At 47.7% G+C, this 23,028-nt stretch overlaps 2 protein-coding genes across 17 annotated transcripts in view; one reads left to right on the forward strand and one right to left on the reverse strand.

Annotated features, from left to right (window-relative positions):
- The window catches only part of ERICH3 (glutamate rich 3), a 28,517-nt gene extending 17,062 nt beyond the window's left edge, over positions 1-11,455 (forward strand). For 5 of the 14 annotated variants that reach the window (XR_005602460.1, XR_005602465.1, XR_005602468.1 and 2 more), the window contains 5 exons: positions 458-925; positions 1,231-1,377; positions 2,137-4,292; positions 7,811-8,219; positions 8,746-11,455. Coding sequence is in view for 3 of the 14 variants with exons in the window: in XM_039555879.1 (XP_039411813.1) it covers positions 458-925; positions 1,231-1,377; positions 2,137-4,406 (2,885 nt within the window). In the remaining 11 variants the exon portion in view is untranslated. Of the gene's footprint in view, positions 1-457; positions 926-1,230; positions 1,378-2,136; positions 6,543-7,810; positions 8,220-8,745 lie in introns of those variants that run through there. The other 9 variants (XR_005602461.1, XR_005602462.1, XR_005602463.1 and 6 more) reach the window with 9 other exon arrangements.
- LOC104695117 (serine/threonine-protein kinase TNNI3K) overlaps positions 8,687-23,028 on the reverse strand; it is a 40,213-nt gene continuing 25,871 nt past the window's right edge. Inside the window, exons 14-25 of one of the 3 annotated variants that reach the window (XM_010408706.4) lie at positions 22,289-22,381; positions 22,146-22,203; positions 21,837-22,031; positions 21,391-21,495; positions 16,939-16,991; positions 16,719-16,771; positions 15,316-15,448; positions 14,514-14,623; positions 11,633-11,692; positions 11,252-11,421; positions 10,212-10,291; positions 8,687-10,077 (exon numbers count right to left, since the gene is read on the reverse strand). In XM_010408706.4, coding sequence (XP_010407008.1) covers positions 10,001-10,077; positions 10,212-10,291; positions 11,252-11,421; positions 11,633-11,692; positions 14,514-14,623; positions 15,316-15,448; positions 16,719-16,771; positions 16,939-16,991; positions 21,391-21,495; positions 21,837-22,031; positions 22,146-22,203; positions 22,289-22,381 — 1,187 coding nt within the window. In that variant the 3' untranslated portion in view covers positions 8,687-10,000. Of the gene's footprint in view, positions 10,292-11,251; positions 11,422-11,632; positions 11,693-14,513; positions 14,624-15,315; positions 15,449-16,718; positions 16,772-16,938; positions 16,992-21,390; positions 21,496-21,836; positions 22,032-22,145; positions 22,204-22,288; positions 22,382-23,028 lie in introns of those variants that run through there. The other 2 variants (XM_019291671.3, XM_019291674.3) reach the window with 2 other exon arrangements.

The following is a 23,028-nucleotide window of genomic DNA, read 5'->3' on the forward strand; positions in this document are numbered from 1 at the left end:
GGAGACAGTGAACTTCATCTCCAGTTCAACTTGAAGGGTTTACACAGGGTTTTGGAGATCTTTCTAGTATTGAATAAGTTAACAGAAGGGCACTGAGGGATTGTTGCTGTGGTTGAAGTCTTTCATCAAATGAAGCTCAAGAGTCTATGCTAAACCTTGTCTGAGCTGTATTTAGAGGTGCATTTGGAGGTGTATTTCTGTGTGATTGATAGAACTACTCTGGTTTATTTCCATTATCAGAAGAAAACCTCCATGTTAAATGGCTTTCATTTTAATATTTCATACATCTGGGCAATGTTCTTCTATTTACACTTACTGGAATTTTGTCATGATATCCTCAGATGGTGTAATTCAGAGAATGCTATTCAGAGAATGCTATGTGTCCCTTTGTGAGTGCCCAGTGAATGCAGATGTTTAGTGACAAATACTAAATTAAAGTGCTGTTTGCTGTTTTCAGAGAGGAGGCCTGCAGACTCTCTCTCATCCATGAGCACTCAGTGCAGCACTGAGACTGACTCTCATGCTGAAATGATGACAGACAATATGAATGGCAAAGAGGAGTGCAATATCAAAAGTACAGCTGATAGCGTAGCACATGTACACTATGGAAATGAGAGTGGGGAGAAGAAACTGCTCAGAATGGAGGAAAATCAGGAGACTTCTGCACTGGAAAAGAAAGGAATAGATGAAGCAGAAAAGATAAAACCAGAAGATCTAGAAGCAAGGGAAGATAATAGAATTTCTCATGAAAACATAATGGCAATGCAGCCTCAAAATCCTGAGGTTAATGGGGAATTCAAACAGACTGGGTCAGGAGAAAGTAACATGAATGAGGAGGAGAAATGTCTTCCAGTGCCTTGGGAAAGCAGGGCATTGAACATGGAGGATGGCAATGAAGAGTCTCCTTGGTGTGAAGAAGGAGGTGGTGAGTACAGTCCCTCTGCATAGCTCTCCATGCCTGTGCTGCTGTATTTGCCTTTGTACTCATTCTTGGTGCAGCGTGGGGAGTTGCTGGACTTCTTCAGGCTGCTGGAATACTCTGTGCTGTGAGCTCAATATCCACTCAGAATGTAACAGTGGCTCGGTGTTTCTCTGCTGGTGTTTCAAGTGTAAGGATTTGTTCAAAAATGAATTTTAAACCATTTTAAAGCTGAGATGGCTGAATGGCTTCTACTCCCTTTTTGTTCTTTAATGGTTTCTCCTTCTTGCTTCCTGTTTTCTTTGTGATAGTTTCTGAAGATTGCAAACCAGTCCAGGAGGAAATAGCAAAAGCAACTGGAAATGATCATCCTGTGAATTCTGACCCTGAACCTGGTGGTTCGTGTGCCAGTGAGGAAGAAAAGAATGCAGCAAGTACAGAGTGTGATGCCAGTGGAGGTATGATTGGCTGTCAGTCAGGGACAAGGATTAAATCTTACTCAGCTGAAGTGTTTTAACAGAAGTGTTTGCCCTTTCCTTCTCCTTTGGCTATCGAAGTCTCCCTGTGCTTTTTTTCTTTCCTAACTAAAACCAGGTGATGACTAGTTGGCATCTGTAATCATGTATAATTAATGATTTTTTGGCAGTTAAATGGTTCTGGGAGAAGAATCCATGCCATGAAAAAACTGAGTCAGGAAAATAGCTGTGGAAAGCAGGAATGTAGTGAGGTTCCATGTGCTTCCAGGTAGTGTGCAGCATCCTTGGGAAATGCCTTGGTTCCCAGGAACAGGAATCAACCCTGTATTATTCCCTGGTGTAATTACAGAATCCACAGGAATCTGAGTGTTCTTCCTCCTTTGTGTGCATACTTCAGATGAGCAATTTGCCACTTATTTCTGAATTTCTGAGTGTCACTGTCAAGCTTACATGTGTTCACACACACACCTGAGCTCCCTGCAGGAGGGAGGCAGAGCAGGCATGACTGGCCTTGCATCAACATTTTTCCTTAAATTCTTTATGCCAGATGCCAGAACAACAGTACTAAAGACATAATCAGAGCCCAGGGACGTGATAGAAGCAGCATAGCAAGTTCTCTTTGGGGGCCCAGGCTGATGTCCCTCATTGTTTGGCAGAAATGGCACCTTTAACACTAACCCTGTAAAGCATGTAACACTGACATGGTGCTGAGTAAACCAATGTTTGATTATTTCCTAATAGCACCAGATGGAAATTTCTTGGCAGATGGGAGGAGAAGCCTTGATGTGCAGGAGGCAGCAGGACAAGCGGTACGAGAAGGGCAGGTGACAGGGCAGAGACAAGCCCTGGAGCAGGACGGTGCTGCTGAGGGAGATGCTGGCAGCGGAGAGGCCGGAGGAAAAGCTGCACGGGCGGGGGATTCGCTGCCCTGGGCAGACACGGGGGCTGCGCTGGAGGAATCCGCACCTGAGGAAGGCGCCGTGGCAGAGGAACATCCCAAAGGAAAGGAGACAGGGGAAGCAGTGAAGTTGGGCACAGAAGGGTCACCTGGGGGGCAGGAGGTGGTGGTGGAGGGGTTGGAGAGCGAGGTGGCACTGGGAAAGCTGGCACCTGGGGGAGAGGGGCCAGCTGGGGCACTGCCAGGATGGGAGACAGACACAACTGTGTCCCAGGGGAAGGAGGGGGCTGGGGGGATCAGTGAGGCGGAGGAGGCTGCAGAGAAAGGCCTCAAAGGAGTGGTAGGGCTGCCAGCAGAGGAGGACGTAGGTGAGCCTGTGTCTGAGGCAGGGGAGTCCCTAGGAGAGAGAGGGTCTGCAAGGAAGGGCACTGTGGTGGGTGCTGTGTCAGAGGGAAAAGAGGCTGTGGGGGATGTCGACGTGGCAGCAGATGGGATTGCCAGAGTTGTCGGCCCTGAAGGAGAAGAGGCTGTTGAAGAAGACATTTCTGAAGGGGAAGAGGCTGTGGGAAAGTTTGGGGCTCTGTGGGAAGCACTAGGGGATATGCAACCAGGAGAAGCAATGCCTGGAGAGAAAGGGTTTGTAAAGCCAAGTGAGTTTTCCCAGCTGAAAGTGTCAGGGGAAGAGTGGATGGAGATGGGGAAAGCTGTCGCAGGAGCACCAGCACTTGAGAGTGCTCAGGCATGGGAGGTGGGAGGGAACAGTCTCCAGCGAGTGGAGGACACGATGGAGGAGCCTGACAAGGGTCCTGTGCTGGAAGTGGCACCTGGGTTAGGGGCACTGCGGGATGCTCGGGGGTATCCTGTCACTGAAGGGTCATCACAGGTGGAGGAGGGTGCAGCAGAAGCACTTCGGAGTGGAAACCCGTCTGCGGGCAGCAAAGCGGAGACAGAGATAGCAGTGGAAGGAAAACCCGAAGAAGAGGTAGTGGGAGGGTCTGCAGGGGCGGCGGGAGCGGGTCCGGAAGGTGAAGAGGAGGCCACAGATGGAGCAGCAGGTTCAAAGGAGCCGGCAGCTGAGACAGAGGGGTGGCTGAGGTGTGGAAAAGTGAGAGCGAAGGGGAGGTCTCCCGGGGAGGGGGTGCTGGGCGAGGCGGCGCTGCCGCCCCCGGGGCTATCCGTGACCCGGGCCGGGGAGCCCGGGCTGGTGGCCATCGCTGTGGTGGGCGGCCAGGCCGGGCGAGGAGCCCTGGCTGGGGAGCCGGCGCTGGCCAGGGGTTCAGCAGTGGCTGGCGGTGGCGGGGTGGGCGCAGGGGCGATGACACAGGAGGGGGTGATAGGAGCAGTGCTGGGGGCACAGAGCGGGACAGGCGCGGCAGTGGCAGAGGAGGTGTCAGCCAAGGGAAGAGGGGCAGTCGGGGAGTCTGGGAGAGACGGGGAAGGGGTGGCCGATGGATCTGTGGCTGGTGGGCGAGAGGTGAACCAGGAGGCAGCAGTAGGGTGCGAGGGAAGGGGACCAATGCCGGCGGCAGTCGAGGGCCAGTGCGAGGCGGAGCGGGAGTGGGGCGCAGTGCGGCTCGTGTCCCCACGGCACCGAGAGGTGCTTGGAACAATGTCGCTGAGGGACGAGCCGACTGCAGAAACCTGCCCGAGCACCCCTGCCCATGGGGATGGAGGAGGGGAACCGAGGGGGAAAGGGTTCACAGGAGGCGAGGGACTGTGCCTGGGCACCCAGCCACAGCTCCTGGCACCTCCAGAGACAGGGACAGCGCGGGGCAAGGACGGGCGGCAGGAGGAGGGGATGGAGCAGGCAAGAGTGAAAGCCGAGGGGGAACAGGCAAGCCCCTGTGAAAACACGGGAGAGAGCGAGGTGGAGGATGTCTCGGCGAGTGCAGGGAGCGCCGCTGGAGCCGGGGAGCAGAGGAAGGACAGTCCCGGCGGAGGGAGCCCAGGTGTCCTGGGAGCCGCCGACGTGGGCGACAGGAGCCGCAGTCCCCGTCAGGTGAGTCCTGCGTGGCTCAGCCGCTGTCCCAGCAGTCCCGAGGCTGATTCGCGTCAGAGACAGAGGCTGCACCACCTCGTCCTATTCCTTATCCATTACTTAAATGTCTGCTGATGGTAGCTGGGTCAAGGGATGATAAATCCTTTTGGGTGGCGGCTTCCGCATTCTTTCCTGTTCCCAAAATCCCGTGCAAACCCCTTTGCTGTGGCACTAATTGTCACAGCCCCTCCGCCCTCTCTCCCCTCCGGCCGTGCAGAGCAGCTCCCCGTACCCAGCGTGTCGCAGTTCTGGTGGCATTGGGTGAGACCTGGGGCTTACTCTGGCCTCGCCTCGTAGGAGATGTCACAGCAGTACCTCAGTAGCTCCGAGTTCAGCACGTTTTCTGTGACGTTTGGTCATTGTTTTGTAGTACGGTGCAAACCCAGACCTAGTCATCGTGTCCTCGGAACAGCCTCAGGATGGGGAAGAAACTCTGCTCTGAGCTTTTTCTGCAGCTCCTCAGTGTTGTGTCCTGCAACATGCGCTCAGCCTGCTGTGGGTTTGTGCGGGTTGGGATGTCACTCCTCTGTTCACTCTCTGAGTACCACAACCACTGTCACGTTTCCTTGGAGCAGCTCCTCAGCGTGCAGCAGACAACTCAAACAAGCTTGTGTTTGCCAGCCCAGGAAACAGCACTCCTTTGGAATGAGGGAGACGCTCATCACAAGGATTGTTCCACAGCTGTCTCGCTTGTTTTTCTTGAAAACCAGAGAAATACTGGACTGACTGAACTTCCCCTCCTCCCCCAGGCACCACTTGCTCCCCCCCCATGTTAGGGGAAGGGAGCCTTCTTGCATGCGCAGTGCCCCCTGTGCCAGGAGGCGTCTGCGGGGCTTTCCTCTCCTTGGGGGTCCAGGCTTGCTGCTGGCCACACTTCAGGGCATTTGAAATGCTGTTGAAAGTTGTCAAATCAGAACAATTCTAACAAGTATTTGTAAATGCATAAAGCCTGTTCTTCTGCTTTTGCTGGAATCACTCAGGAGTGGTCCACGGCACCTCAGCTGAGGCTGCCAGGAGGGTGGTCAGTTTAGAGTTGTCTCAGCCTGGTGCTGGCTGCCCATCTCTGCTGCCCAAGACTCTTCTCAGCTCTGCTCCACCTCTGGCAACACTGGGGCCCCTTAAGATCCTTTTGGGCTGGGCATCTGGGGCTGGGTGTGCAGCAGCCTCTAGGCACTCTAAACTTGGTGGATGCAGCAGACTCAGCCCCACACAGTAGGGGACTGCAGCTGCATTTTCAGGTAGGGAAAAGACACTGGAATTAGTGGAATTTTGAGTGGATTGGTGCTGTGAGTCACTTTAGATCAATATACATGGAACTGGAAACTCAAATGTGATCAAGTGGTTGCTGTGTGTTTCCTCCTAGAGATGTTCCTGTACTAGAGATGGTTGCATTTGTATGTTCAGTCTGCCTGCATTCGTGCTAAGGACTGTCTCAGAGGGCTGTGTTTTCTGTGTACATACCCACACCTGCACGTTCACTCAGGTCTATTAAATATCTGTACCAGTCTGTGCAGCTCCTTCAGTTTGTGCCAATGGTATTCCAACCTCTGCCCGTGCAGCAGGGCTTGGGCTTCAGTGTCTGTCTCTGCTTGCTAGTGGGCTGACTGATGTTGGGCTGAGTGTTTGTGCCTTGTGCAGGTATGCCTGTAAAGCTCATGCCCAGGGCTGCGGGCATGGCTGCACCTGGGCATTTGGACACACGGGTGGCAATTCCAGGTTTACAGATGAGCAAAGACAGAGAGGGATGCAGGGATTTGCCTTTGCGGGGATTCCCTGGGAGCCCCTCTGGGGCTGCAGGAGACCCAGGGCATCAGAGAAGGCCCTGATGAACAGAGCAGTGTGATTATAAGGAACTGGAATGCTAATAGTTCATTATTTAACATTCTTGAAATACTTGTAAGTGACACTTATGTGTGTGATTATAACAGTTGGGGGGAAGTATCCTGTGGTTAGGAACACATATGTGGAATTCCAAAACATTAGTGTCCCTGTCATTTGAGCAGGCAGAAGTTTGGTAATAAGCCAAACCATGGAAATGGGTAATTGTATAGATTTGGAAATGTTTCCCATGGTCCTTTCTGCTCTCCTATATGGTGCTAATTAGTAATTAACTTCAAAGTGAAAAGTACGTTGCATTTAGGGAAAAACAAGATGTGTAGCAAAAAGAAAAAAAGACTAATTATTAAAGTGAGCATATGTGAGCAAAGCAAACTATCCAACAGTGTTGCCATGGGCAAAACTCATTCTTTGCTCATCAGGAAGGCTTTTTTAACTCCCTGAAGTGTCAGGTATTTTCAGTTGCCTGTCACTGGCTGCTGATGGTTGTGCCTCAGATGTGTCTCACACAGCTGGAACCTGGTGACTTCCACAGCTGAAGAGGTGCATTTAATCAGTTCAAAACCATGCCGGCTGTGCACTGCGGACACAGGATGGGAAAAGTTTAAAGTCCAGCTCCTGGAACTGGGCACCAAGCCCTGCCATTGCTGGCAGAGATGAGGAATGGTGACTCACAGACACCACCTAGGACCCTGGGTGTGGACAGCATGGGCAGCTCATCCATCTGCCTGAAACAAGGTCTGCAAGGTGGGTTTCCTGGCTGGGAATTGCATGAGTGGTTTTGGGGCTCAGCTGTACAAACCAAGCATGACCGAACCCTCTGCCTGCCCATTGGGGCTGAGCCTCTGAGGCGGCCCTTCTGTGCTGAGCCAGCTCTTCTGTCCTGGCTGTCCTATGCTCTCCTGTGCTGTCCTGGCTCTTCTGTACTGTCCTGGATGTTCTGGGCTGTCCTGTCCTGTCCTGTCCTGTGCCATGCCATGCCAGCACTCCTGTGCTGTGCCATGCTGGCTGTCCTATGCCATGCTGTGCCATGCTGTGCCAACACTCCTGTGCTGTGCTGGCTGTCCTGTGCTGTGGTGTGCCAAGGGATGTTGGGACCTGCTGCAGGGATGCCGAGCTCACTTCTGGCTGCTGTCCAAATCCTTGTCTGGTTGGACACCAGATTATTTCAATCTAGATCACCTGTTGCTGATAATGTTAAACAATTTAAAATATCACTACAGCTGCCAGGCACTGGCAGGTCTCCAAAGCAAGGTAAGAATCCTCTTAGCATCTCATTCTTGGTAAATATTTCAGTATGCTGGGCTCCTCAGGCTTCTCTGGGAACAGCACAGGCTACTTTCACTCCCACAAACTGCTTTGGAACATGTTCTACTCATTTACATTTTTCAGAGTTTTTGTTTGTTTTACTAACTGATCACTCCTATGCCTATGAAACACGTTTTCCCCCCGAGCCTGATTTTCTTCTATAGAGAGCAATTAACTAAGACATTGTTTCCTTCAAGGAACCAGTAATTTTAATTAATATTAAAATTATTTGCAAGCACTTGTCTTAGTAAAGAGCCTTTGAAACTAAAAAAGTTTTGCCTTCTGATTTTTTTGTTGTCGTTCCCATGTGTTCCCCTCTGACGTATTCTGAGAAGGTGCTGAAGGATGACACCAGCAGCTCAGGTATCAGTGAGTACACAGAGGTATTAATGCACATGAAGTCTCCTTGCTCTGTTTTTGTTTCTCTAATCCAGTTTAGTTTCTGGTTTTCAGGCCCAGTCACTAAATGCACAGTCACTGCATGGTTACTTTAGGCAAGGGAATTACAGACAGAATGCAGAGGTATTTGTAAGAAAAAAATCCCTGTTGAAAAAGAATCTTAGTGCTAGAGCTGATTTTTCAGATATGACAATCGATCCTTTCTGCACCATTGGTGTTTCTGGCCTATGCAAGACCAAAGAATGAGACCTAATCTCTGTCCATCCTCTTTCATCAGCCTATTCCCTGCCTGTGCTTCTGTAGCTGTGCCATGGGGAGCAGATTATCATCTGGCCAATTAGTCAGGTAGGGAATTTTCATCAGCATCCCGGATGCACCTTCTCCCTTCTGCTCTGCCTGTCTTCCGTCACAGCATGCAAACTGCACTGTACTTGTACTTCTAGAAAGAGTACAACAGATTTCCTCCAGTTGTAGATAAATCTGGATGTTGTTTTGTTCTGGTTTGCTGGAGCTTTATATTTCCTCTTGTTCAGCCCCTTCCATGGAAATCTTGTGACTTCTTGGGCCAGGAGATTGTGGACAGGGTCCAGCAGATCACCTTGTGAGCCCCATCCCAGGCTTTCCTATGTATTCATTCTGACATTTCCATTGTCCCAGCAGCTGCTGGTGTAAATGGAACTGCCCCTGAGACATGAGCCCAGGGGAGCAGCAGTAACCACGGACTGGTACCAGGGGCTGCTGGTGGGAGAGCTGTGACAGAGCTGCACTTACAGCTTCTCCCCATTCAACTTCTCAGCAAGCGAAACAAAACAAATGGAAAATGACCTCTAAGCTTTATTTAGTGAAATCTTCTCCATTTTTATTGCTTTAGGACTATGGAAGTAACAGCAGGCATGTCAGAAGCATCGTCAGAGCCCACCATACAGTCATAGTTCGTGTCTATCACAGTGCTCGAGGCCTCATTGCAGACCTGCTTCGGGGATCATGGCTGTAGAAAAACAACATCCTCAATAACATCCACAGCACCCTGCCCAGCAATGGTAAGTACTGATTCCCACTCAGCCAGGAAGGCAGCTCTGCCTTGTCCACATATACGGTATTACAGATAAATTTTGTTAATTTGAAAAAAGACCCCAGAAAATAACAGTGCAATTAACTCTATAATCACGTTGAGAGGAAGAGTTCAACTTCTGCTACCCTGCCTCTGTTCTCTTTATTAATGCCCCATGGTCAGAGTTGCTGCTGCAGGGCCTATTGGTGGTACTGGGCACCCAGCATGATGGCATCCTGACATCATGGTTTATTTCAAGTCAAAAATGCCACTTTGCACTGTGTTAATGTTTGTGACATAATTTTACACAATTTCCTTCTGGTTAAAAGTTTGTTTTGAAGTTCCTGTGTTGCTTTTTGTAAGCAAACATCTGAAGGAAAGCTTACACTCTTTGGGAGAAACAATCCCTCAAACCAAACCAAGTGGATAAGAAAACACAGATGTCTGGAGGAGTTCAGGGAAGGTGGGCATCCAGATACGTCTGTGTTCTCAGCGACCAGTACAGTACCCGAGGGTCAGGGCCCTGATGAGCTGGGGCTGGGGCTGCTGTGCTGGGGAGCTGCATCAAGCCACGGAGCAGGAAATGGGACACAGGATGTGTCTGGGCCTGTGGGGAACTCAAAAACAAACCAGGTCTGGTTCAGAACCCGTGAGCAGGAACAACTGAGCTCCCACAGGTGAGGCTTACAAGCTGTTCCTTGTCTTATTGGGGATGGGGCTGGTGGTTCCCAGGTACCTCCCAGCAAGGGTGGGCTGACTGCCCCCTGCCTCAGGGCTGTCCAAGCTAAGGGCATCCTACCTCAGAGCTCTAGAACATAACTGATGTCTCTTTACTTTCATCTCATTGCATTATCAGCGCCCAGGATGAAAATGCAACATTCCCATGATGCAGAACAGCAGCACAGCACCAAACCCAGCCCTTGGGCAGGTCAGCTGAGGGAGATGCAAAAGCAGAATGCAAGGCAGGGACATTTGCCATCAACACTAAAGCTGTTCAGTCCAGGGATGTCAGCGTGACGCTCAGCGGGAGCTGCAGGTCGATGGGTGGGCTGGTGCCACGTGGATGGTCCCTCCCTCAGCTGCTGTCCTCAAAGCTGCTGCTGCTGCCGCAGGAGTGGAACCTCATGGTGCTCAAGGGGTCCGACACGTACCCTGCCAGGCGCAGAGAGAGAGTCGCCTGCAGCTTGGCACAGCAGCGGTGCTCCCCAGCCCCCTCCCTGCAGTGCCAGCAGAATAACCAGGGGCACTGCTCCGTGAGCTCGGAGGAGCACTCAGCAGTAGCTCACCGTTTTTGTCCACGGGTGGGTACTGGAAGTTCCTTCTCATGTCATCCAGAGACAGGCCCTGAGAAGGGGGCTGCCCAGTGCTGCAATTTAAACAGGAGGCGTCAGTTTAGGTAAGACTGATGATGACACATTTCCAGACCATGAGAACATTTTTTCCAGAGTGGAAGGAAAGAACAGTACCATGAGACATCAGCCTGGGGCCCAGCCACAGCAGTTCACAGCAAGAATAAATCATGAAACGAGACCATGACCCCCAGGCACACTGGCACTCAGTTACCCTTCTCAGAGTAACTGCCCTCAAATACCCCATTTGGGGCTTTGCAGCTGTCTCTGGATTGCCATCTTGGAAGCAATTCCAGGCCTCGATCCAGGGTCATTGACATGTATTTTATGGGTCACTGCTAAAAGGTGATACATTTCTCAGGCAAGGAAGATCGTGGAATTATCTTCCAGTCATGGACCAAACCCACTGTCCAGCCAACATGTTGTTCATCCCTGATCCTAGAGGTAAGAGTTGCTATGTTTGCCCTTGAAATCAGTTCTCCCACTGGTAGGGTATAATACCTCAGGTATTTACTTAATGGTACAATACTATAGAGAACCCATGTGGCCTTAAAAAACATCAGGAGTTCTTCCTACCATTCTTTGGGCATGAAATGAGCAATACACAGTTTTTAGGATACACCCTGGTAGGAACAGTCACAGCAATGCTGACTCCCACAACCCTCTGTGAGGGTCTTCCTTACATAGTTGTCTCCTGCCTCTGTACCTGCTGGAAGGCTTTGGATTCTGTCTTTCTGTCTGTCCATCTGTCCCTTCCCTTCTCAGCAGGGACACTTTCACCTTTCCCCGCTGCCCTCCCAATGGCAGCCTGGGCTCTGTGATGGACACAGGTGATGGCACAGGTCTGGAGGTGCTCTCTCCTGGTCCTGCCACCCCACCTCCCAGCAGCACAGCCTACTTCTTTCCTTCAGTCATCTCAGTGGGAGCCTTCCAGAGCCCCTCTGCGTCCCGTGGGCCCCGCGGTGACTCGTACGCACCCCTGTGACCAGGCAGCATACGCTCGCGTGTTCAAGGCGTATTCCAGCTCAAAGCGACTGCGCAGTGCGGCGACGTGGCTGCGCCCAGGACCGCCCCGGGCCACCAGGCAGTCCGAGGAGGAGGAGGGAGACAGGGACCCGCTGCTATTGCTGGAGGCTGGAGACATTAACTGGGTTAAAAAAAATAAAGGTACCATTATGGCATATTTACAAGTCCTTTCTAATCTCTCTCTCATAAGTTGTATCCCACTTTTCCTTGGACTTTTCCAGCAGCTCCAAAGCCACCGCTGTCCTCAGCTGCTGCCACTGTCCCTGTCCCCACTTGCACTCCCATCTGCTTGTACACACACAGACCTTTCCCGCTGGGAGCCAGGTCCTTACCTCAATATTGCACAGACACTCCTCTAACTTTGTGACGACTTCTGAAAACTCTGGTCTCCCCTGTGAAGACAACAGGAAAACCAGAGCTGGGTTAAAAATGGAAGGGGGCAGATCTGATGTGATTAGATTGACACACAGGGAAGGGATCAGTCACAGTCCCCAGCATTTCCCCTCTCCGAATTTCATGGCATAGCTGTCAGTCTGTTTGGGAGTCTGATGAAAACTGCAAGTTCAGTGCTGAGCTACAACATGCAGATGAGTGTGCATATGAACTTTAACTGCAAATCATCTATTTTTCTGTAACAATTAAATTTGAGCTAATAATTACTAGATCACAAAAGTACTATCAATAAATTATTGGCTCTGCTCTTCAGGTTGACTTTCTCTTTGCCCATGAACAGGACTTTGGACACAGCAAAAGCAGTGATGAGCAGCAGACAAGTTCCTGGCCAACCTGCCTGTATGGCCATCCTCCTCCCTCCCTCATCCATGTACCTGCATCTCTCCATGGCTGCTCCACACTGCCTGCCCAGCCCACTCCTGGGCAGGTGTCTCTATCTGCATGCCTCATGTGGCAGAAGGATTTCTGGAGGCTATGCTTGGGACAGGATTGGGCAACTGAGAGGAATGACAAGTAGCCCTCCATCTCTTATTGCCTATCAATGTCCTGTCCCAGCTCACAGTTCAGCCTTCCCAGGAAACTCAGGTGTGACTGAAGCAGCACATACAGCACTGTTTGATAGGGAAGGGCTGAGAATACCTTAGTGAGGTAACTGCTAAACAAGCTCCACACATTCCCATCACATTATTCTCAACAGAACTGCCTGCAAGAGGTAGATGTGATTTAGGGGCTTTGGGACAAAGCCCTGTAGCTGTCCCAGAAGTCCTCCAGTCCAGGAGTGACAGCAGCCCTCTCATCCATGAGTGGCATCAGAGGGATAACACACACAAATGAGGCTCCAAGTTTTATCCCTTTGCGAGAAAGCATAGTAACAAACTGGGCACTATGTGGTTTGCTTTCTCAGAAGGGTAGGAAGAACATGATGTGTCCATTTTCACTCCCACAGACTTGTTTGTGTCCACAGGAAAGGGAGGGAGAAGAGTGGGTGCTCTCCATGCTGGTGGCTGACCAGGGGAGCAGCAGGGGCTGGTCTGAGAGCCAGGGTGCAGAACTTGTGGGTTCCTCCTGGTGCCTCCAACCAGCCATTCCATGGCTGGGACAAGCTGGGGCAGGGACAGGATTGCCCCAGGGACATGTGTCAGTCCCTTGGGTGATGCCATCCTCAGCTAGTCTTTAAAGCCTTCTGCTCTTCTGACTGATCCAGTTGCTCTGCTGCCACTGCACTGAGACCCTTCACTTGGAAAAACACAATGGAATGACACTGGTCCTACAAGAACCTTGGGCTCCATAAGCCCTGCTCTGAGTAACTTACTCCTAGGACAGCAGTGTGAAAAACGACCTTGGCAAAACCCACCCTCTGGACTCGGAGCCCTTCCCAGAGACACACAGTCCTCCAAGCTGGCTCCTCCTGTTAGCTGAGGGAAGACTGGTGGGAAGAAGGGAGATCCCATTGGATGACTGGGCACAAACCTGACTGTGAGATGATCTCAGAGGTTCCTTCTAGAAAAGAGTTTGGTTAAAAAACCAGTAGTATGTCCCTGAGCTCCAATTTACAAAGTGTTCATACTCATTTACTGCATGTGACAAGCCCTGTCACTGCCAGTGGAACTTGATCAGAATCCATCAGATTTGCCCACTGGAGATAATGGAAGAATGGCCATAAATTCAGAGTTGCATTTAATAAAACGAAAATGTTTACTTCTTTACAGAGCTCAGCCCTAGGCCTTATGGCAAATTCTCTGTCTCTAATTAAAGCTCACAAATCCAATTAGCCAATGAAAAAGGCTTCTCAGGAGATGCTGCTAATCTTCTAATCACCAGTTTGCCTTTGGAAACAGCTGCTTTCAAAAGTTTCTGGGAAACAGATGTTCAAGTACCTGATAAATAGAAACAGGGACATGGCACATGGGAACTTGTTTTCAGCTGGGATGAGCCTTGAATGAAATTAAAGACAAATAAAAGGATACATTTTCTAATTTGGAGGCATTTCATGGCCATCCAGATAAACCCCTCCAGGTATACTCCATTTTCTGCCTTTTTTTTTTTAAACTGAGCAGACCTTGTGGAGTATTTTGACCTGTGAACACTTGTTGAGCCCCAAAACTTACTATTTTTCCCTAACAAATGATAACAAAAGACCTTTAGCAAAGCTAAATAAAGCCTAATAAAGAACAGTAGCAAAAAACCTTTAATAAAAATAATTTTGACAAGTTTTTTCTCACATCTTGTGCAAAGTTCTGTCCATCCATGGGCTGATTGAGGTATCAATTGTTTTATAGTTCTGTCCTGAAGCTCTAAAACACTGGCAGGATGAAGTGACATTGGTGTTGCACTGATGGGTAACAAACTGTGCTGGGACTCTGAAAAGATGGTTTCTCCTTTTAGGGGCTAAGTGGCTGTAGGAATGCTGACAAAACACAGGGACTGCACCCATCTCAGTGCTTGCTTAAGTCAACACTTTAATATCAATAAATTTAAAATGAATGTGTGTTACATGCTGTCACTACCTGTTCCTTACAAAAATCTGAGAGCAGCAAGGAATTTTCTACTCATCTGTAACAGCTCGATTCTTAATCAGAATTACATAATTAATTAAGTTTTGTTGAAAGGCTAAATGTTAATTTAATTTCCTCCTCAATTCACCAACTCTCCTGTATTTCCTGACACACCCCATTATCTGCCGGGGCACTTTCTGCAGTGACCCTTCCCATGGAAACTGTGATTTTGGGGGTGTCAGCCGGAGCTGCCAGGGGCACTCACCTCAGGACAGGCGTTCCAGCCCCTCATCAGCAAGGCGGAGATGGGCTTGGGGATGGAGTAGCCGATGGGCGGGCGGATGTGATGGTACGCCATGTCCGCCGCCGCCGCCGCTGCAAGGGACAGCCCAGAGACACCCGTTAGCACCAGCGGTCACAGGGATCCTGGGAACACCCCTACCCACTGCTGAGACACCCAGCAGGTGTGGAAACGCTGAGCCATCCCACCTACGAATAAAGGAGGTTGCATGGAGGCTGGAGGTTAAAGGAGGCTTTTCCAATCAGACCGAGAGCAGAGATGCCCATCACCATGGCCACAGGCCCACCTCTGGTCACAGGTCAGACAGCAGTGAGGGTCTCACTGGCAGAGGGGGCTGAACCCTTGCTCCTTACCCATGCTGGCTCTGACCACGTCCTGCAGTGCTCATGACCTTGAACAACTCCTGTCAGACATCCAGGGGTCAGAATCTCAGGAGTGCAAAGTGCAGCCCTGGAAATGTTGCTCTGCTGTTGTACACCCCCCTCCCCACCGGTCTGTGGGTGCTGTCCTGAGGTACTCAAGGAGATGTACCAAGGAATGGCTTTGCAATCCCAGCACCCGTGTGAGAGACAAAACAGCCTGTAGTCAGGGTGTCTTGTTCCCAGTCCTAGACCTAGATAGAATAGGTCTGTACTTTTCACCGAATGCAATCTCTTAGCACTTAATAACACACTTCAGTAAGATATTACTGAATCTTAAAATTACATGGTGTAGCCACTTCTCTAGTTTAGAGAAATTAAAAAAATTAATTAATTGAGCATGTTACCTGGTTTCAGGTGAGCAAAAGGAATTTCCCCCGTTAACAGCTCCCAGAGGCACAGAGCATAGCTGAAGACATCGGCTTTGATGGTGTACCTCGTGCACTGGGTGAACACCTCAGGGGCCATCCAGCGCAGGTTCTGCGCACCAGGAAGCAGCAATCACACATTAGCAGTGTTTGCTTCCTCATACAAGCACCTATTCCTGTATGTTTGTTTTCCTTTGTTTCGTTATTTCCTGCCTCCATCACTCCATAAAATAATTGGTAATCTGCCAGGAAAAATTTTCACCTGACTTGCAAAATGTAGTCAGTGTGTTACTGTGTATGATATGTAACTGCATCAGCTTGGTGCTATCTCAGCTCCATAGAGCCAGGCTGAGCAGGCTTTAACTGTGACAGTAGGATGAGAATAAAAACAGAAGCCCAGGCTCAAGGTCTGGAGACCACATCATATGATCTGAGAGATATATGCATATATGCCACATAATAAGAATTAACTACTGCTCCAGCTGGCAGAAGTAAAAGGTGACAATAGCTGCATTGGACTGGGGCCTGCTCTCTTGGGGTCTTGCTGCTCCCTGCAGAGCCCCAGTTCTGAGGCTGCTTCACAAGCAACCAGTCTCTCCCTGGGGTGACGGGTTCAGGGTGGATTTTTAGATTCCTTGTGCTCCGTACTCTGCATCCTATACAGGGCAGGACAGCCCCCATCAGGTCAGTTTTCATAGAACAGCCTTTCTCAGCAGAACAGCACCAAGCCCCAGCAAGACTTAATGTCTGAGCAGCAGCCCCACTCCCCACACAGCGAGTACCACTGCAGAGTGTTAAAGAGCTGGTTGCCAAGGCCGGCTGTAGCACCACCCATCCTCTGGCACTGCCCACTCCATCCCATCATCCATCCCACCCCACATTAATAGTTAGGATGATGTGAACGTTCCTGGCCATGGGGTGACACACAGGACATATCTGGACCCCAACCCATGAAGACAACAACTGTCTTGTAAATCTGACAGTGAGCAACGGGCTATTGTGAAGAAAAGAACTGTGAAATAAGGGAATCAGTGCTGAGTAACTAATTCCCTGTTAGAAAAAGGAACCACCTGCCAACAGCATGTGTGTGTGAGTGGGGAAGAGTGGATTAAAAAAAACTCTTTAGTAAGGAATTGGGGCAATAGAGCTCCAAAGACAACCTTATAAAGCATTGTTTTCTGCTGCAGATGTTATATATTCTTTCATCTCTGCTATTAAAGACAGAGGAAAAAAATTAAACCAAGACAGAGAAACATTGAGAGAGATGAAATACTACACCAGTTCATCGTTTCCAACAAACATATTTCCAATGTCTTCTTCTCCTAAACTGTGCTTGCCTGTATGTTTGATATTAATTATGTGGAATAAAACAAGAAACAAACCCCAGGTTGTTTTGTCATGTTGTCTTCATCCAGGGATTGCAGAAATCGAGATTCTGAAACAGAGCAAGAAAAAGAATTACTCTCAGGCCAATACAGACACACACCTTATTATACAAAAATCCCACCTTAAGTACAATTACACAGGACCCTCTCAGTCAGCACATGTTTAGTTTTAGAGAATTTGGGCTTAATTTATAAGTGTTTCACAAAATCTCCTTACCTCCAAAATCAGCGACTACTGCATGACCATCCTCATACAGGAGAATATTGTGACTGGGGGAAAAAAAAACAAATCCTATAGGTAATTGTTTGCTAGTGCCTTAAAGATGGTGAAAATGTTATCATTTTTGGGTCATAGCTAAATGTTTGAGTTCAAATCACCTCCTTGGGTAGCTAAATGTCTGTAGGTACATCTCATATTTATTGTTAGAAAGTGCACCTTACCCCTGAGAGGGCAAACCAGCTTCTAATCAATATCAGAGCAAAACACCTTCTGTAATTAGTTAGAGACCAAGTCCAAGAGCTTTATTTAATATGTGCACTGAATCTCAGTGATGAAGTGATAAAGATCATGATATTTGAATATAAACATAGTGATGATCTTAAAATAAAATTGCACAGACTGATTCTGTTTCCTTCTAAGGCTTACGTAGGTGGCAATCCCATATTTACACCAGTGTATGGAAGAGAAGGAGCAGATCTGAAGAGTCCGTATAGAACGGATCATGCAGGCAAAATATATTTGCCTATTGCAAAATGTCATTTAGCAGGAAAAGTGTATATAGAATCTACTGAAAATTTTTTTACTGATTCATGGAAGTTACAGCAACCGATTTAATTTTCAGCAAAGAACACACAAGATGAAGTAAAAAAAAGACCACTTCATAAAACAGTATAGTCATAGAATCATCAAGGCTGGAAAAAACTCCAAGATCACAGAGTCAAACCTTTGACTGCTAATCCAACCTTTGACTGATTTGCATGCAACAAATCCAGAGAGAGAATTTTAGAAATCGGCAACACAAATACAGGGTTCCAAAGAGAATGGAAGCTTGGGGAAAGACGCACAAGATGCTTTAGCTAGGTCACAAGCTTCCAGTACCTCTGGAAATAAAGGCTTCCCTACCCCAGTCACTATACCTTCATGGCACAGGGCTTTGGAAGGGCCGAGCAAATCACAACATAAAAGTGCAGGAATGTGGACACAATGATGATGTCAGGGTATTTATCAAATGCTGACTGAGTCAAGAAAATTCAGAAGAGTGAAAAGTGTATGAAAAACAGAAATGAAAAAGTTGGCAAGAGTTTACATGAGGAAGGAAAATGGAAGTAATATTGATGGTCTCAACAAAAAGCACAACCTGCTCATATTAGAGCTGCAGATAGAAACAAGAGCAGTCAAGTGAGGAACACAAATTTTACCAGATAACAGTTTTAGGACAGAAGAAAATTTAAGCTCTCCCAAGCAGGACTCCCACAAATCACTGTCTTCAAGGTTTCCACCTTCACCTAAACCCAACCCTTGGGATGATAAATTTAATCATAAAAATGTAACCATGACTCTCCTGATTTATATTCAATCTGATTTTAGCTCTCATATGTACTTTCCATCAAAATATTTAAATTATTTTAGTATCACATGTGGAATTGTTTTGAGATCCACACCGTATGCCAAATGAAAATATGAATCAAACACAAGGTGGAACTAGAGAGACTCCTGAAGGCTGCACCCCAGGCTGAGTGTAGGTACACAAGCCACACAGAGCTACAGACTTTGCTGTGGTCTTCGCTCAAATTTGGCCTCTGTCAGTAGGGACAAAAATTATCACCATGTCTCAACTGCATTGAGCCCTAGCTTCAACTTCAGGCTATTCCAGGATTGTGTAGACTTGAATAAATCCAACTTGACAAGTCAAGACATAATCAAGACCTAGGCTGACAGTCTTTATGGAGAAGCAGAGAAATCAATTGAAATTCCCTTTCTCCTCATGGCATGCATCAGCCTTTCATAGAATCACAGAATCTTTGAGATTGGAGCTCTCCAAGACCTCCAAGATCACGGAGTCCAACCTGTGACCAATCCCCACCTCGTCACCCAGCCCACAGCACTGACTGCCATGTCCAGGTGTTCCTTGGACACCTCCAGGGATGGTGACTCCACCACTGCTCTGGGTAGCCACTTCCAATGCCTGACCACCCTTTCAGTGATGAAATTCTCCCTGATGTCCAATTTGAACCTCCCCTGGCTCAGAATCTGAAAAACAATGCTGAAATGCTCATCTTGGTGCTGAGTGCATTGATGGGCATATCTGAGGGCAGGAAGCAGGTTCTGGGAGGGTTTTGTCAGTCTGGTACCTCCAGGGAACACTACAAATACTGATTTTTCTTTTTTAAAGTAAACAAATACACCCCACAGAAATAAGGCTTGGAAGGTAACAGCTTAAAAATGCTGTAATTGACTCAGTGGCACTTGAAAATGTGAAAACATCAGATGAAACAGGTGCTCTTAAGCCTGTGTTTTGAGAAATACAGCAAGAAAAATCCAAGCTGAACTGAGCTGGCAGAAGACTAATACAGAGTTCAGCAGAATCAGAAATTAATTTTCTTCTGTTAAGGTCACACAGGGATTGCAATAGTGAGAGCAGGCATTGTTCTCTTCATGAAACCATGGAAGGAAGAAAACGAGATAAGAACAAGGAGCGTGCAATCATCCTGGCTTTGTGAAAGGACATGGTTCTGGGGTCTGCCAGGCGTGGAGGCTTCTCTCTCCCATATCAAGTGACAGGCACAGCATGTCCCTTTCCTAAGGATTTGGGCCATTAAAAGATCCTTCTGCCTTTAACACACTGTGGGTGTAATAAAAAGCAATGGATATTTTAAGATTTCACAAGGGACGTTTCAACAAAGAGTTGCAGACTCCATGCCCATTACCACCAGGCTGCCATCCTCTCTTTCATCTCCCTCACCAAGCAGCTCTCAGAAGTGTTCACAGATAGTTAGAGCCATCAAAAGCAGGTCAGTTGCTCAAAGGCTTGCTCCAGCCATGTTCAGCTGTCATGGCTTAAATTAAATGGATACTAAAATGGTCTCTTTTATTAAAGTGCTATAATCTTTGTGGCTTCCATCCCTCACCATGGGGTAAGTAGTAATAAGGTGATGCATGTCACCATTACTGATGGCTGTCAGAAGTGAAAAGCAAAATAAAACTCCCAATTATTCTTCAAATGGAAGGATAACTCCTTTTTCAGGGTAGAGACACGAAAGATTAATTTTCTTCTCTATTCTGTCAAGCCATATTGCAGGTTTATTTAATGCATTATGTGTAGTGCATTAGATTTCAGAACTCACAAAAGTGATTATGAGTTATGTGAAAAATTAAGGTAAAAAATATGAGACTCCTGTGAAGCCACTGGCAAAACTTAACACGGATTTTCACTCTTAGTCTTTCTCTTAAGTTGTTGCAAAGTTTTTCATCTGGTAATTGTGCCTGTGGGTTGGCTGGGACTCATGCTGCAAACACGACTCCTGCTCTTGCACTAAACTTTCAGAAGTTGAGCTCTCTCAGCAGCACACATCAATGGCTCCAACATTCCCTACAGCACATTATCTTCTGACCCTCACAAATATGATCTGTATGAGTTCTGTGGGGCAGTTACATGCTTTCTGGATCTCTAGGAAGATACTGGTTTGGGTTTTCTTTTGTGGAAATCATTATTTAAAATCCTTCAGTGCAGAACTGTTCTTCTAAGAGCCACCAAGGCATGAAGCTGAACTGTGAGGTCTGAGTCTTGGCTGCCCTGGTCTGAGCCTTGGCTCCCCTAGAGCAGTTCCACAGGCTGCAGAAGTCAGGCCTGGGGCTCTTGGCTCATGCCACTGCCTCAAAAGCAAGGCTCTCCCTTGGAACAACACAGGTGTGCGGCCTGGAAGGAAGCTGGGCAGGGATGCAGGTATGAGAAGGAGACTCAGAAGGATAGTGGAGGACGCCATTCAGCGTGCCTGTTGCTCTCGAGGGCTGACAGAGCTAAGGACCATGCTCTGGCTCTAGCAAAAGGATCACTTTCATCTCCAATCCTGCAATCAATGCCATTCAGGTATTTCACCCCCTGTTGGTGAAACATGCTCAAGACCCTTTTCACAGCTGGAGCAGCAAGAGCAGGCTTTTCCCTGCAGCCACCAAGGACTCAGTGCTCCCATTCGGATACCACCAGAGATGGGTGAGTGCCCAGTCCTGTGAAGATCTCAGCTCCCAGAGGGAAGCAATCAGAGCTGCTGTGAGCTGTAACAAACAAGCCAAGCAAACAGAGAAACACACGAACTCAGTGACTAGCAGGAAATATTTAGAGTAAAAGAGACAAAGCAAAGGGGAGGAGATGAAACGATGAGGGAGTGTGACCAGGTGGCCTTTGCCAGCAGGTGTTAGGCTGAAATTGAGCATTGGGAAATGGAGATTCAGAAAAACAAACAGATGTAGGGAAACACCATCAGCGACTGCAGCCTTCCAGGACAATCACAGTTCAGCAGTTGTGACTCATAGAGGTTTGTATAAAACCTCTGAGATTATTTTCAATTGAGTGCTAATGAGACACTGTGGGGTTGCAGGAGGCTGCAGGGTGTCCCTGTGGCTTTGAGCTTTCATGTTGCCTAAATTTTTAGGTTGAAGACTGAAACTGACCTGTTCAAATCCCGATGTATGATGGGCTGTGTGAGATTGTGGAGGTACTCCATGCCTTTGGCCACATCTACAGCAATGATTAATTTAGACTGCAGATCAAGAATTCTGTATTTCGTAAAAAAAATTAAAATTACTTGAAGGTAATAAACAGTTGAAAATTATTCTTATCTGTAAATCATGGGACGTTTAAAATTGTTTTACACACAAAATAATGGTACGTAATCTATGCAAAGTAAACCTATATATTGTAAAATAATGGCAATAACAACTTTGTGATTACTCATCAATTTACCTCGTACACCCCATTAAAGCGAACCAAAGCTCAATATTTTCCACTGTGTTCCTTTCTCTGTTGTCTTATCCTGAAATGAGTATTTACATCAGCATAGATTCCCTACACTTCCAAATTCTGTGTGGCAGGCCCCCGTGGGGGATGAGGGTAATACCTCTTCTGCTCATGGAGCAGGGAGAAGAGCGATCCCCCGGAGATGTACTGGGTGACGATGGCAAACTGGCTGGGGTCATCCAGGCAGGCTCCCACGAACTGGATGACACAGGGATGGTTCAGTCGGCAGAGAATGGAAACCTCACGGCAGAACATGTCCACATCGGATTTGGAGCAGTAGGTGTTGGCTCGGTAACTTAGAATTCACATGAGAGGAAGCAGAAGGCAAAAGTGTCATAAAATATGGGCTTTTTAAATACTTCAAACTAGGTCACTGACCAAGTAGGATGGAAAAGCCTGACAAACTTACCGTTTGATTGCAACAATTTTATTTCTACATCGTCCCTTATAAACTTTTCCAAAAGACCCTAAAACAGTTTAAAATAAATAAGCTCAAATATGTTGGTTATGAACATCAAACATTTAAAGTCAATGCACTTTAATTTCTGGTACCTGAGCCAATAATCTCATGGAACTCTATCTCAGAGAGCTGAAGGTGGAAGTGTGATGGCAAACCAGCGCGGAGGAGGAGGACATCGGCCTTTTCTGCAAGAGAAACACTCATCCCATTTGTAAAACACGGGTCAGGGGAGGAGCAAGCATAAAAGCTCTGACCTTCAGAACTCTTGCATGGGGAGAGCTGTTTTTTACAGGTTTTTCCCTGAAAATTGACTGCTAGTCCTGCTCCCTGCTACAGCAAACCCCAGTGACAGACACTTGCAATGCCACAGGTTGCCTTGGGCATTCCTGGCTCTAGCACTGTATCAGCCATGAGCACTGTCCCACGTTCCCAAACTCTGCCTGTACCACGGGATGGTAGCACAAAATTCCTTACATGGAGAATTAATTCATTTTTCCGTGTAGCCAGTGCTCATTGCTGCTGCTGGGGATGCTATTCCAGAGTTGGCTGGCTCTTAGTGACATGTGGAATCTAAACTTTGCAACTGAATTTGTCAACTAGTTGTCAAATGTCTCTATCTTGTTGATCTTGTTAGTTTATTACTATAGAGTTTATCAGAATATTTCTAAACAGAGAATTTTGATGCTGCTATGTAAAAGATGTAAGGATTTGATTATATCCAGAGTGAACATTTAAAGGGGAAAATTGAAAGCACCACCAAAAAAAAAAAAAAAAAAAAGAGGAAATATCTTAAAATACCTTAAAATATTTATCTGCATATTTCAGCTGTATT

Source organism: Corvus cornix, chromosome 8, assembly GCF_000738735.6.
Source record: "Corvus cornix cornix isolate S_Up_H32 chromosome 8, ASM73873v5, whole genome shotgun sequence".
Taxonomy (NCBI): domain Eukaryota; kingdom Metazoa; phylum Chordata; class Aves; order Passeriformes; family Corvidae; genus Corvus; species Corvus cornix.